A 14,994-nucleotide genomic window follows, 5' to 3' on the forward strand; every position below is an offset into this window, starting at 1 on the left:
AATTTGAAGATTAGTCACGTCCAGGCTAGCATAGCATCTGTAGCACTGAGAGAGAACGAGCGACACTGACATCTTGTGGCCAACGTCCGTAACGTCACTTGAAACAACAACAAATAAAAAATAATAATAACAAAATAAACATAACGAGCCGTAAAGTAAAAGTTTTTTCTTAAATTTTCCAAGTCCAAAAACAAAGATTATGAGCAGATTTCTATACAGTGGCACTGAGGGAGTATTATTAGAACAGTGACATTTTGTAGCCAGTCCGTAACTTCACTTGAAACTCAATAAATGTCGAAAATATATAGTTAAAGGTTTGTCTTAAATTTTCCAAGGTCAAAAACATAAAGAATTAGATTATGAGTAAATTTTTATACAGTGGGACTTAGGGAGTTGCAGGTTATTAGAACACTGACATCTTGTGGCTAAGGTCTGTAACGTCACTTGAAACTCAAAAAACCAAACAAAAAACAAATCAATCAAAAAAATAATAATAAAAAATTATATATATATATATATATATATATATATATATATATATATATATATATATATATATATATAAATAAATGTGCTGATAATATATAGTAAAGGGGTTTTATTAATATTCCCAATTCTAAAAACGAACAGAAGAGACAAAGAATGAGATTATGAGCAGATTTTTATACAGTGGCACTTGGCATCACTAGAACAGTGACATCTTGTGGCTAAAGTCGGTAACATAATTTGAAACTCAAAAAACAAACAATGAGTCGACAATATATAGTAAAAGGTTTTTATTAATTTTTCCAAGTCCAAAAACAAACAGAACAGAGACACAAAGAATGAGATTATGAGCAGATTTTTATACAGTGGCAATTAAGTTAAACCTTCGTTTTTGTCGTCTTGACGTCACACACTCACATTCACTCTCCAGGAGCCCCGATGTACCACTCTATAAACAGCGCACTTAAGACAGCAGCAGGGGACGCAACTGGGGGAGACTATGGAAAACATCAGCCCTCCAGTTTAGTAAGTGCAGTGACTGAAACAAACTGTCGATTTAAGGCAGTCTAACTGAAAATCAAAGGCTATTAATCAATTAATTAGGTACTTACTACAGGACTCCTGGTAACATCAGAAACACACACCCCATGATTAACCTCGTCACAGGTACAAACATGTGTAGAAAAAAAAAAACAAAAACACTGATTTCAGAAATTGGGACAAAGTGGATGAAGGGGAAGAGGAGAATCAGCAAATACTTCATTAAAAAAAGTCAAATAAATATGTTTTAGCACAGACAAGTCCACCCCTGTGTCATAATTTCACACTAATGCAGAGGTGTTTTCTGATGGAAACTTGACCGTTACCCTGTTGTGTGAAATATGAAATGGCCTTTGAGTTTCTGAAAATGCAAAGTCAAACTAAATGCTTTGGAAAGAGCAGAAAGACACAGGTCTGCTACAGTCCTCTGGCCCTTCATCCACAGAGAACATGAGCCTCTTGCAAACAGTTTTACGCATCACCAAAAGCAAACAAGAAAAACAAACTTCTTATTTTGCTCTATTTGTATTCACACAGATAGTAATCATAGTCATTTGTCTTAAATAAAGTGAATTTCCCAAATAAAACTAACTGGATACATGTCAGATCAGAAATGGGGCTACGATTATAAAGCAGAGGATTTTGAAAAATACCAACCTATAGCTTGATTAAACTGTTTTAACATTTGCTACTCATGCAAACAATAAAAGAAGCAGCAACTTTGTAAATCCACGAGCCCCATTTCTTTCTAGAATCAAAATTAAAGCCAGAACAATCTTTCTGACTTCTATTTTCATATAAACTTCTTAAATCCCATTGCAAAGGGAAGAAATCTATGGAAGTGTTTTTGCTTTTGATGCAAGACGAGAGAATGCTGGTAGATGTAACGAGACATCGCGTAGGTGTTTTTAAGGGGTTGAAGTAGGAAGAGCAAAGCCTACATACACAGATGTAGTTTGTGTGGTCTGCACTGACAAGCCCGAGCCAGTGTCTCTCTCCAGTTACTCCTGAATCACGAGTTGTTTAGGCGTATTCTTCAAAAGTAACAAATATTTACTTTTGAAAACCTAAAAAACTCAGAATTTGGATGTCTTGTTTTGAAATTCATACTCATCGATGTCTTGGAAGTATAGAACTGTACTGGAGGAACAGGAGGAGACCAGTTGTTGTAAACTGTAAAGTTAGAGGGGCGTTTTCTGCATCTTCTTCTGCGTTTCAAACCCTCCTGGGCCTGTAGTTTACATCTTCAACACCCCCATGTGGAAATTGAAAAAACTAGTTTCAAAAGGCAGCCTTTTCTTCTTCAGGCAAAGCAGTTCAAGTCTTTTTTGTACATTATAGTTTTGTCTACATCTTCTTCTTCTCAGGATTTCCCATCAACCGTTTCTGCGCGGCTCAGTTGTTCTCCTCGTCGCTGTCGTCGGGGCTGATGGCCGGGCTGTAGGTGGGCGACGTGGGGCTGTATCCGGGAGAGGTGGGGCTGTAGGTGGAGCCTTTAGGACTGGTGGGTGAGTAGGTGGGGGAGGTCGGGGAGTATTTGGGGGAGGTGGGGGAGTAGGTAGGAGACGTGGGGGAGTATTTGGGGCTCGTAGGGGTGTAGGTTGGAGACGTGGGCGAGTAGGTGGGAGAGGTGGGGCTGTATTTGGGTGTAGTGGGTGAATACGTCGGGGAGGTCGGCGAGTACTTGGGCGAAGTGGGGGAGTACTTTGGCGACGTAGGCGAGTACTTCGGGGACGTGGGGGTGTATTCTGGAGAGCTGGGGCTGTAGGAGGGGGAGGTGGGGGTGTATTTGGGGGAGGTGGGCGAGTACGACGGGGAACTCGGGCTGTACGAGGGCGAGCTGGGGGTGTAGGTCGGGGACTGGGGTGTGTAGCGTGGACTGGAGGGCGAGTAGGAGGGGGAGGTGGGGGAGTACGAAGGGGACGTGGGGGAGTAGTTGGGGCTGGTCGGGGTGTAGTTCGGCGAGGTGGGGGAGTACGAGGGGGAGGTGGGCGAGTAGGAGGGCGACGTTGGGGAGTAGCTGGGCGACGTGGGGGTGTAGTTGGGGGACGTGGGGCTGTAGCTGGGGCTGGTGGGGGAGTAGGAGGGGGAGGTGGGGGAGTAGGACGGGGACGTCGGGGAGTACGACGGGGACGTGGGGGAGTATGAGGGGGAGGTGGGGGAGTACGAGGGAGAGGTGGGGGAGTAGCTGGGGGAGGTGGGGCTGTAGCTCGGCGACGTCGGGCTGTAGCTCGGCGACGTGGGGGAGTACGAGGGGGAGGTGGGGGAGTAGGAGGGAGAGGTGGGCGAGTACGAAGGCGACGTGGGGGAGTAAGAGGGAGACGTGGGAGAATACGAGGGAGAAGTGGGCGAGTAACTGGGGGAGGTGGGGGAGTAGGAGGGGGAGGTGGGGCTGTAGTTGGGGCTGGTGGGGGAGTAAGAGGGGGAGGTGGGGGAATACGAGGGGGAGGTGGGGGAGTAGCCCGGGCTCTGAGGAGTGTATCCACCAGGAGAGCGAGGCTCGTACGCGGGAGACGTGGGGGAGTAATTGGGAGACATGGCTCCTCCTGAAAAACAACATCAGTTAAAAATGGATTTTCTTAAACTTTGTGTTTGCTGCAGTTTAACCTGAGCCTCACCTGGAGACGGAATGTACGGACTCGCGGGCCCCGGGGACCCCGGGGAGCCCGGGGTGGGGGACCAGGCGGGCGAGTACCCAGGAGAGAACCCGCTCGCGTCGGACGCCGCACTGGGGGAGAAACCCGCCGCTCCCGGGGTCATGCCGCTGCCTGTGACGGGACATAGAGGGCAGCACTGAGTAAAGAGTCACAGACGAGAATCAGACGAGCTCAGGTCCACAGATCCACTCACCCACACTGGGAGACCAGGCCCCGTACGCCGGAGTCGCCCCCGTGTTCCAGGGGGTCATGGCAGGGGACATGCCGCTCATGGGACTGGGCACCGAACCAAAGAACATTCCAGTGGCTGCAAATAGGAAAGGCATCAGTACACAAGTATATAGAGTATACAGCAGTACACACGAGTATATACTGAGTGTACAGCAGTACACACGAGTATATACTGAGTGTACAGCAGTACACACAAGTATTTACTGAGTGTACAGCAGTACACACGAGTATATACTGAGTGTACAGCAGTACACACAAGTATATACTGAGTGTACAGCAGTACACACGAGTATATACTGAGTATACAGCAATACACACGAGTATATACTGAGTGTACAGCAGTACACAGATGAAAGTACTGCGTGTACATCCATACACATTAAATTGATTTGTGTGAACCCTGTGGTAAATCTGTGACTTACGTCCAGCCACACTGATGCCTGGTATGTTTGTGGGGATTTCCATGCCGTATTTGCACTTCTCTGCGTCCAGCAGCAGGTCAAAGCAGCCCGTTCCCGCTGGAGCGAGTTGTCCGAGCATGATGTTCTCAGACACGCCCTTCATCGGATCCACCTCACCGTGAGACGAGGCCTCCATCAGCACATCCACCTGAACCACACAGATACAGTGAAGCCACATGTGACGATAGTGAGACTTCACCTTAAACATCTGACTCACCGTCTCCTCAAAGGAGCACTTCATGAGCGGGCCCGTGTCCTGTCGGTTGATGCCGTGACGTGTGATGGCCATTAAATGACCTCTGCAGGTCATAGTGTCACAGAGTAAAGCCAAGTGCCGATAGTTCACATAAGAACCGTCGAAGGAGATGACGTGGTACAACTCCCTCTCCAGAGCCTTACGCACGGCCTCGATCCCCAAAACCTGCACGAGAGCCACAGTCCAACACTTCAGCACCTGCTTTTCTCCAGATAAACTTATATCTATAAACTTGTTTTACCGTGAATATCTCCACGATGTCATTGGAGGTCGTCCTGACCGGGTCCACGTCCTTCTCGCTGAGGACTCTCATCAGACTGACTCCGTCTGTCTCCAGGATCCACTCCTGCAGAGCCTTGAACTCTCCGTCCTCTGTGATGATGATCTTCTTCTTGTTGTCCGTCTGAGGCAGGTGCATGTAGACCTGAGGGACGGAGGTGTGAGTTCAGCTGGATCTGAAGTGCGTTACATTTGTGTTTTGTGGCTGTACCTTGCTGATCTGTTCGATTCCCTGCAGAGTCATGTCTGTGAGCATGTTGGACTCGATGCAGCGCAGAAAAACATCATCGTCCATTTTATCCACCACCTCCTCGTCCTGAAGCGCACGGGGTTAAACGTGGTGAGGATTATGACATTCATTTACCACATTATTTTAAAAGTCACTTACGTCTTGGAACTTGTTTTCATCACTGTTCATGATTCTGATCCGCAGCACCAGCTTCTCCGCGTTGTCGTCGTTAAAGATACAGTTCAGGTCGTCTCCAAACCCTTTACAGAAAATAAGTATAACTCACCACATCTTAACAAATGTAAATAATCCAGACGTTCGCCCTCGACTCTCACCTGCGTTAATCTTTTCTGCGATCTGCTCCATAGTCAGCTTGCGGTCAGTCATGTGTTTGCGGTCGAGCTCGATGCGCAGTAACCACGGCGATATACGAGTGACGTCAAAGTCCGGCATCTCGTAGTAAACGTTCACCCACTCCTGGTCCTCTGCCACCACCGTGTTCTGAGGGTTGGGGTCGTAGTAGATGGCGGTATTTGCGGTCACCTGAAACAAATCAATTCATTCACGTTTGAAACAATAAGACAAAAGATGAGAGAATGTTTCAGTATAAATGGATAAGATCAACATTTGGAGATACACATTTTAGCTTTTTGAGGTGTAAGCAGAAGTGGAACGTAACAAAGTAGTAAAGTACAGTATTTTTAATCACTGGATACTTTCACTTCACTACATTTGAGAGGAGGTAGGTCACTTTCCAATCGGATTAATCGAGGAGTAATTTCATTTTGATGTGATATTTGAACATTACAGATTTTAGCACAAATATTGTTATCAGGAAAATCCCCCAAACTATTGACTTTATTTGGTTCTGCCCATTTTTTCCCTACAGATTAAGCCGCACTTTCTTTGTGGTGGCACTTCTGGAAATCCCGTTACTTTCAATGAACAATTTGGGAAAAGTTTTGCCGTTAAAACCTCTGTTAAGATTTAAAAAGGCTCTGTAGTCGCTTTAGAACTCATTTACTGTCAAGATCGGCAGCTCCAAACTAAATAATAAAACCCAAATGACGATGCGTCGCCCACAGGAACTTCCAGAAAAGGTGAACAGGGTCACACACTTTTGTCTTTTCAACTCAAGTGTTAAATATTCCGGCGCGTTTACCTTTCTGAGTGTGGTGTGCTCCAGACGGCAGAGAATGTCCTTGGCGCGCTCCGCATCCCTGGCGGCTTGGCCCAACAGAAACACGGTGAGCGAGGGAGTCTTGGGCCTCTTGGAGATGTTGATCAGCTCTTTGAGACGAGGCACACCCAGCGTTACGTTCTTGGCCGACACGCCGGCGTAATGGAAAGTGTTCAGTGTCATCTGTGTGGCTGGTTCTCCCAACGACTGAGCAGCGAGAGCGCCGACCATCTCCCCTGGATGTGCCTGAGATTAAACGGGAAAATCAATGTAGTTTTATTCCATCGTAAAGACTAGAGCCACACACACTGCAGGATCTACAGCCTTAAACGGACCAGGTTCTGCTACTTTATGATCTAAGTTGTAATGATGTGTTGTTAATTTGAAAACTGACACTTCACGATGTCACAGGAACAGAGCAGTTTGAGCTTTGAAGATGGAGACAGACTAATAGTTAAGAGTTACTAAAACATGTGTGAATGAAACAAAACACAACTCCAAGTCTGTTTTTGAGTTTTAGCAGCATTAGAACATGTTTTAAAGTCACAAGGGTCAATTTTGTGTAATATAAGAGCTTTAGATGATTTGCAAATGTGCGAAAAAAAGCGCAGACCACAAACACGAGGAGGATAGGATAAGGTTTTAAATCTCAGAGAGCAAAGACATGACAGTGAAGAGCTCGCACACCACAAGCTAAACGTCACGAGCGCACCTGGAGTCAGCTGTTTCCTATCCACAGTAAAACGACTCGCTCTGTAAAGCTCTGATCTGTGGCACATAAAACACTTACGCTTTACACACGTCAGAACCGCGTTATTATCATTAGTGAAATGTGGAGCAGTGGTTCAGATAAACGTTTTTAATGCACAGAAGGCTGGAGATAAACAAACAGGAAGTAGAGTTGCTATCGCTAATCTGCAGCCGTTTCAGCCTGATTCTCACTGCGTGGACGTAAACAGAGACACGCGAGGATCTACGCTTTCCTTTTTACTTTTTAAAACACTTCAAACTGGATTCACGGCGTTGTCTTGTGGACTGGGGGTTATTATTTGCAGAGGACATTCTAATGGGTAATATGGATGAGAATGCTGCAGTTTAACTTTACGGCTTTATGAGAGCAGAATCATAAAATCGTCTTTAAATTATTTTTACGACGCTGCATTTTATTGGCTGTTGTAGTGATGTTTTGTGGTTACGAATTTATGATATGACAGCAGCTCGGACGGCGCACACACGAGGGCTGCGGCTAAAAAAAGTTAAAATAAAAATGACAGACAAGGCCTCTACTTTGACAATGTTTAAATCCAGACTCAAACGGTTCTGTTTAGCTGTTTAGAGTTTTATTCTGCACTGTTCTCGTTTAATGTGAATTTTATGATGATTACTTCTCATTCTGTAGAGCACTTTGAGTTACTTTGTGTACGACTCGTGCTGTACAGAAGCAGCTCTGGTCTTAATGATCCTGGGTTGAAGAATAAAATGAGGTTGAGTACGTACAATGGACTGGTTGAATTTGGTCTCGATCTCTCCCAGGAGCCAGTCAAACGCCTCGGTAGAAAGTCGAAACTCCTCCGTCATACGTCTGGAGCACAGGGTGGAGCGCAGGTGGATGTTGAAAAGCAGAGTGGCGTTTTCTTGGGCCTGTCTGCTCAGCGGGTCGTCGCCGTTTACGATGATCAGCTTCTTACTGAGGTCCTTAAGCCCTGAGAATGTGAAAAGAATGGGATTTACGTCACGTTTATCGTAATAAATAATCACCTGGAGATGATTCAAAACCGTTTTCTTACCGTCAACGACTCGCAGCGGATGCAGATCTGTTGGCGTTCGTGTGTTGATACGGAAAATCTTCTGAGCATTCCAGATCATTCTAGCCAAATTACAAGGAAGCACCACCTGTACAAAGAGCACATATTTGAATTAATATTAAACACACGGGGACGTCAACAGAAACGTTTCACATGGGCCCCCCTATAATATAAATTAATGGAAATAGGGTTCAATTCTGGGCCCATAAGATGCTAGGGATCCATGGTCAAATCTTGATTTTTGGAAACAAACATAGAAAAAAAATACCAGAATGACGTGGGGCAGGTTAATACGAACATTTTAAAAACAAAATGACAGCAGTTACAAAGAGAGGGGCGACAGGGTTTTAAAGAGAAAGTAAATTAGAACCAGAGTCGACGGGGCAGGAGGTGCAGCCCATGATCAATTCCTGTTTGAACGCGGCAGCTAGCAGGTTAGCTACGTCCATTTATATAAACAGGTTTGACACGATGCAGTTAACGCTTGAACAAACCTTGCTGTCTCCAGTGGGGAAAATGGCCCTGAGGACGTCTCGATCTTCTCTCATCTTTTCAAACTCTCTTTCCAAAGCGCTCTGGACGTGGGCATTGGTCAGCACGTCTTTCACGATGTCTTCCTGTAGTGTCCGCTTCAGCGCTCGTTCGTTGGTGCAATCGAATCTGAACCTTTATTTACAAAATGTATGAACAAAAGTTAATTAAAGCAACAGTTATTTTTGTGGATCTCCTCTGTAAGCGCGTTCTCTTACTTCTTCTCAAAGGCTTTGTGCGAGGGCTTCACTGTTGCCAGGTTCTGAAACTCGACGTTCTCTCCGGCCAAACCGTCCTCGCCGTAACGCAGCTGCACCACTTGGTTGATTGAGTTTCGGACGGTGCCGTCGTACTTCACCATGACAGACTCCATAGATTTGATCAGACGACGCTGGATGTAACCTGGTATTACAAAACAAATTTAACATTTACTGAAAACACCAGACAGGATATACAGGTGTTTTATTGTTCTTTTCCTTTCGTCAGCAAATAGTTTTAAATGTGATATATAACTAAAATGAATTGAATAAGAGACACGTCCCTTTGACACAAACACTCGCCGTCCTTACCCGTCTCGGCTGTTTTGACAGCTGTGTCGATCAGACCCTCTCGTCCTCCCATGGCGTGGAAGAAGAACTCCGTTGGCGTCAGTCCAGCGAGGTACGAATTCTCCACAAAGCCTCTGCTCTCGGGACCATAGTCGTCTTTAATGAAGTGAGGCAGCGTGCGGTGTTTGAAACCAAAGGGGATTCGTTTACCCTCCACGTTCTGTTGTCCCACCACAGCAATAACCTGAGCGAGGAGGAAGCGTTTTAATGTTCAGATCTACAGTTGTAATAATGAGCTGGCGGGACGAGCGATGAGCAAAAAAATTCATATGATTTTGTTCAAAACAGATCACAATTAGGATTCATGTGGACTCTGTATCTTTATATTGCCTTTAAAGGGTAAACAAAGCCACCTGTTTGTTCTGAGAGTTCATACGAGTTGTTGTGTAAAAAGTGTCTGTATTTGATTAACGCCCGGCCCCAATGTGCTGCGTTTATCGATGGGGCATTTACCTGTGAGATGTTAATCTTGGAACCTTTTGAACCCGCCACCACCATGGACTTGAAGTTGTTGTATTCAGACAGAGACTTCTGGGCAGAGGATCCAGTTTTGTCTCGAGCATCGTTGAGAATACGATTCACCTGGTTCTCAAAGGTCTGCCTTAGTGTGTTACCGGGGGTCGGCTCCAGTTCGTTATTGTGGGCTTTCTCGATAACCTGGAAAAAGACAAACATATGAATAAGAATAAAAGTGGTATATGCGATTAAAGATTACACAAACAAGCACGAATCACTCCAAATACAGCTTCAGGGGGAATACATGGTGAGGGGAAACGACAACAACAACAACAACATGGTTATGGCTCTGAAAAGTCCATTTCTAAGTAAACGTCTGATGTAAACCTCAACTGTAAACGTTCTAAACCATAAATGCACTTTATACTCACTTCTATCACATCCTGTTTGGCCTTTTTGATCGTATTCTGAATGTCGAGATACGTCTTCGCATCAGCAATGGAGTCACCGATACCGATGGAATGACCTGAACACCAAAAGATTATGTCAAAGGAAACGGACGATAGCACCAACCACAGGCCCCTCCCCTCCTCACCCACAGCCCCCCCGGCCCCTCCCCTCCTCACCCACAGTCCCCCCGGCCCCTCCCCTCCTCACCCTCTATAAGGAGCCAGTTGTTGACCACTGTCTGGATGTTGGAATAGAAGAGTCTGGTGATGTCATGGCCCATCTCCAGATACGAGATGTGGACGAGAGAGCCGGCTGACGTTCCCAAAGATTTTTTGCAAAGAATTCCCATTATTAACTCTCCGTTCTCCACAATGACCTACGACACAGGTTCATGACAAGTCAGTTAAACAGAGCTGGAGCTGATCTGCAGTCATAGTTTTAAACTGTGGTGGAAGGTAACTTTTCACTCTTAAAGAACATTTTTAAACAGTTACTTTTACTCAAGTCGATTTTTTCATGTGATACTTTTACTTGAGTAACTCTTTACCTCTGTATCTATACTTTTACTTAAGTAACACAATCCAGCCCTTCATCCACACTGGTGTTATATAACCTTCTCTGTACCTTGGTGTCACCAGGTGAAATGTGCTTGTATGGACCACTGTCCTCGTCGTCGGGGTGAGTGCTGTGTGTGCGGATCACATTGATGTGTCCAGGAATGATAAGGCTGAAAATCTGTTTTCCTGTCCACAGAGGCCGAGGTTTCAGAATGGCAGGCTGTGGCATTTTCCCATCCCAGGTGGACAAGAACATGAGAAGGTTCATGACTTCACCCTGAAGAAAGAAAAAACAGAATTAACAATGCTCCTTTTTGAGAGTGAGAGAGTGTGTCTCTCACTCTCACACTCAGAGAGTAGCTGCATGTTCACTGTTTACCCGCTCTAAGAAGACGTCTCTTTTGGTAAACTTGCGCACGGCGGTGAGCGTGTCCTGCACGATGCCCATGACGGGTCTGTTGGACTGAGGCGTCACGATCATACGAGGCACCATGGCCAGCTCCTGGATCTCTGCTCTCGTCTCCAGAGACTGAGGCAGGTGCAAGTTCATCTCATCACCGTCAAAATCAGCGTTATACGGAGTCGTGACACTGGAGGAAGCGACGTGATCGTAAAAACCTTTGTCCAACAAGTTACTTCAAAGACTTTTATTTATTTAGTACCTGAGATTTAGTCGAAATGTGGACCATGGAAGAATTCGTACTCTGTGCCCCATCATAGACATTTTGTGAAGTGTCGGCTGACGATTGAAGATGACGATGTCACCGTCGCACATGTGTCTTTCAACCTATAGAAAGAGCATCATAATTAGGCACAATAGCACTTTAATGTCCCGTTATAAGGCTGCCTGAGGAAACTTACCTTATAGCCGATCTGCAAATGAAGGTCACTTGGTTTTGGGTGAAATCGCAGGTCAATTCTATCTCCATTGTCTCGAATGATGTATTTGGCTCCTGGGTACTGACTGTTTCCTCTTCGCACCAGCTCTTGTAATCTGTTACACATTAATAATAATGTGAGCAAGAAACTTTAACTGAATTGTATTTGAAGAAGCTGGGTTTACCTGTCAATGTTGAAGGGAGTAACAATTTCAGGAAAAGTCATATTGGCTGCTATAGATCTTGGGACGCCGACTTGGTCAATTTGCAGGTTGGGATCAGGTGTAATGACAGTTCGGGCAGAGAAGTCCACACGTTTGCCCATAAGGTTACCTCGGACTCTTCCTTCCTTTCCCTTTAGACGCTGCTTGATGGACTTTAGAGGACGGCCAGATTTTTGCATTGCCTACAATTAAGAAAAAAACATGCCATTACTATTCACTTTCCATACAGACACGGTTTTGTTTGTACGTGCACATACCCTGGGCAGTCCTGGAAGCTCATTGTCCACCATTGTGGCCACGTGAAATTGGAGAAGTTTAACGTCCTCAGCGATAACATGAGCTGCAGCACCGCTCTGCTCGTTTCTTCTGAGCTGATTATTAATTTTGACAATATCAGCCAATTTGTGGGTCAAATCGTCCTGTTGGAAAGACAGAATTCATTTCAGTTCATTTAGACTTGAAGATATATTAAAACATGTAGAAAATATTGTAGCGTGAAAATGTACCTGGTTGCGAGCGGAGCCCTGCATGACCACAGCAGGACGCACCGCCAGTGGAGGCACCGGCAACACCGTGACAATCATCCACTCAGGGCGAGCAAACTTTGGGTCCATCCCCAAGACGATGTCCTCTTCATCTGAGATGCGTTTGAAAATCTCATGGACACGCTCTGGACTAAGGAGGATTTTTTTCTCCTGAGAATCTTCATTCACGTGCTTCCACTCAGCATACAGCTCCAGACCAGATCGTCTGATGCGCGGCTGGTAACGTCCGCACCCCCCATGACCCTGTATGTAAAACAAAAAGGCTTTATATTTTGTTCAGTGCAGATCTGGAGTTACATTTGAGTGCAACAATTACCTTTTCCTTAGTGATGTCCTCTTCAGTCTCCTGCTGCTCCATCCCAAACTTGTTGTCCATCTCCTCTCCACCTTCACAGATGTTTTTGCCTTTGCAGAGTTCATAAACATGGGTCAGTCGTTTTCTGGGTTGACCTTTGGACTTGGCAAGGATGTCTTTGATCTTTGGATTGTTCTGGAGCAGAGAAAAAAGACAAGTCAGTACTAAACCTAGAAACCATTTAACTCAAAAAATGTTATTTAAAAGCTACTTACTGCATCCACTAACAGCTTTGAGCAAAAAAAACACACACAGCGCAAAACCTTCATGATTTTTGTTACAAATCCAACATGAAAAACTGGTTTGGCCAGCTCTATATGTCCAAAATGGCCCGGACATTCTGTCATGTTCCCTGAAAAATACACATTTGAATGTTATTTCATAAGCGGTTTTCAGTCCAAGAATTAAAAGCCAAAAAACACCACAAAACCTGCACAGGTCTGGCATCTCCCACTCCGTTCAATAACGCCTTGCCTGGGGTCCATAAGGCCACCAAGTTTAGGGCGCCCACCTTCTGTTGTTTCGGGGTACTTAATTCCCCCTTCTGTAACTGACATCCGTTTCTAAAAAGAGATGAACAAAAGCGCCCAATTCAATCATATATATGCTAAAACAATCCAAAGATGTGTCCTTCTCTTTGACTTGGTCAAATAGCATTTCTTCAATGTAAAAAACACATACAACAAACTAACTTTGTAAGTTATTTTTATTTATTGACTACAGCTCAGAACCTATGTGAGGAGAATGGCCTGACTTTTTATTATGGATGAGAAAAGCAAAAAAGCTTTGAGCAGGTTCCATGCGTGCATCATTGGTACAAGTTTATAACATTAAACAGTCACGTAAAAGAAGAATAATCTGCCTCATTTATGGGCAAGTGCAATAATCAATAAAAAATAAAGTGTGTTTGATTCATGAGTTAGCCAGGTTCATAGTTGTGTTATTGTTGTGCTTATAGTTTACAAAGTCCTAGCCTGATGCTAGTCGCTCACAGAAGAAACCGCTAGCATGCTAGGCTAACACAGTTTGTTTTGCAAAATAAACAAGGTAAAAGCCAGTTTAACCTCTAAATAACATACAAGTGCGCCGCTAATGTATGATCGGTAAAAAGAGTTATACACAAAACCCCATTGTTCCCATAAAAACCTACAAGCTCATCTGGGCTGATGATGCCGAATTGAACCCTCTTGATCGTGCGCAATGGGCATGCGCTGTCGCCGGAGGGCGGTCCGTGCATCCTGTCTATTCAAAGAGACGCGTCCTTCGTCGGCACGCCGCTTTGTGAGCAGGAACAGCCTCTAAAATGTTGCCACGACTCTGGTCAGGCCGCCAACGGTGACCGGAAAGTCTCCGAAGGCGATGTCCCTTGGACCTCAGTGGTCGGCTGACTTTATGGTCGATTTACTTTTCTTTACTCCTAAGTTAAACGGCCACCGACCGTTCCCCTCCCTTTTCCTGATCTACACTGTGGAGCGCTCTTAGCGCTTCTGAGAGTCAGACTGGCCAACGTTTGCTTTTATAGAGTGAACGGCTGCAACGGGGTTACACAGCCGCGGAAGCAGGGACTGCCTCTTCGGGGGGAGGGACATGTTACTCTGTAGTAAAACGCTCATTGGCCATTCAGGGCCAGGCTATGAATAAATAATTTTAATACACGTACAGCCAATCAACAGACACGCTTGTACATTGTGGCCAATGAGAATCGAAGGCGGGCATTAGTTTAACGTCGAGTGATTTTTATTGGCTTCACAAAACACAGTAGGCGGTTCTACTAATATTTTGCATACATCTCATGAATATTAATTTTAAATGTCTGGGATTGGCCATTTTACTCATAAATATGGAGTAAAAAGAAGCAGAGAGCCAATGACCGCTTAGAACATCATTCGTTTTGGATAATTTCAACAAAATCCGCCCACTTTCCGACAACTGCCGATGTTTGCCGAGGTGATTTTCTTCCCTCTGAGCAAAAATAAAAAAAATCTCTGTTCTGCCCTTCGTCTCGCGCTGCATCAGCCTGGGCTCAAAGAAAAGGGGCTCAGTACTGAGGCCTGTCAAGTTCTCAGACAAAACAGCATATGTTTGTTCAAATACACCGAAGGATGAGTTCAAAATATTTTTTTATAGATTTATTTTAATGGTCTTTTGCGATATACGTCGAAATTTTGAACCAACAGTTTTTGTATTTTTGCATCTGTGGGATTTCGCATCAAGCCTCGGACTCGCCTGCGGCCTTCGCCCGGACAAAGAAGCGGAGGCTCCCGCG

General features: G+C 45.1%; 1 protein-coding gene across 1 annotated transcript; it reads right to left on the reverse strand.

Moving 5' to 3' along the window:
- Positions 1 to 763: 763 nt before the first annotated feature.
- Positions 764 to 14,204, reverse strand: polr2a (RNA polymerase II subunit A). The gene is made up of 29 exons (XM_033983809.2): positions 13,879 to 14,204; positions 13,159 to 13,291; positions 12,944 to 13,080; positions 12,690 to 12,863; positions 12,335 to 12,616; positions 12,086 to 12,247; positions 11,790 to 12,010; positions 11,588 to 11,720; positions 11,389 to 11,513; positions 11,106 to 11,316; positions 10,794 to 11,003; positions 10,377 to 10,545; positions 10,151 to 10,245; positions 9,717 to 9,920; positions 9,225 to 9,447; positions 8,874 to 9,057; positions 8,619 to 8,790; positions 8,107 to 8,212; positions 7,817 to 8,022; positions 6,302 to 6,565; positions 5,475 to 5,682; positions 5,299 to 5,399; positions 5,122 to 5,226; positions 4,873 to 5,055; positions 4,593 to 4,796; positions 4,337 to 4,523; positions 3,877 to 3,990; positions 3,645 to 3,794; positions 764 to 3,572 (listed from the first exon to the last, which is right to left on the reverse strand). Exons 1-29 carry the CDS (start codon positions 13,963 to 13,965, stop codon positions 2,422 to 2,424), a joined length of 5,901 nt encoding a protein of 1,966 aa, XP_033839700.1. The 5' UTR covers positions 13,966 to 14,204; the 3' UTR covers positions 764 to 2,421.
- Positions 14,205 to 14,994: the final 790 nt, after the last annotated feature.

This window comes from Periophthalmus magnuspinnatus, chromosome 18 (genome assembly GCF_009829125.3).
Source record: "Periophthalmus magnuspinnatus isolate fPerMag1 chromosome 18, fPerMag1.2.pri, whole genome shotgun sequence".
In the NCBI taxonomy this organism is placed as follows: domain Eukaryota; kingdom Metazoa; phylum Chordata; class Actinopteri; order Gobiiformes; family Gobiidae; genus Periophthalmus; species Periophthalmus magnuspinnatus.

Coding starts and splice junctions, on each gene's coding strand:
- polr2a (XM_033983809.2), bottom strand. CDS start 13,965: ATGCACGGACCGCCCTCCGGCGACAGCGCATGCCCATTGCGCACGATC. Junction 11,514..11,587: donor ATTTGCAGATCGGCTATAAG/GTAAGTTTCCTC, acceptor CTCTTTCTATAG/GTTGAAAGACACATGTGCGA. Junction 10,246..10,376: donor CAACTGGCTCCTTATAGAGG/GTGAGGAGGGGA, acceptor TTTGGTGTTCAG/GTCATTCCATCGGTATCGGT.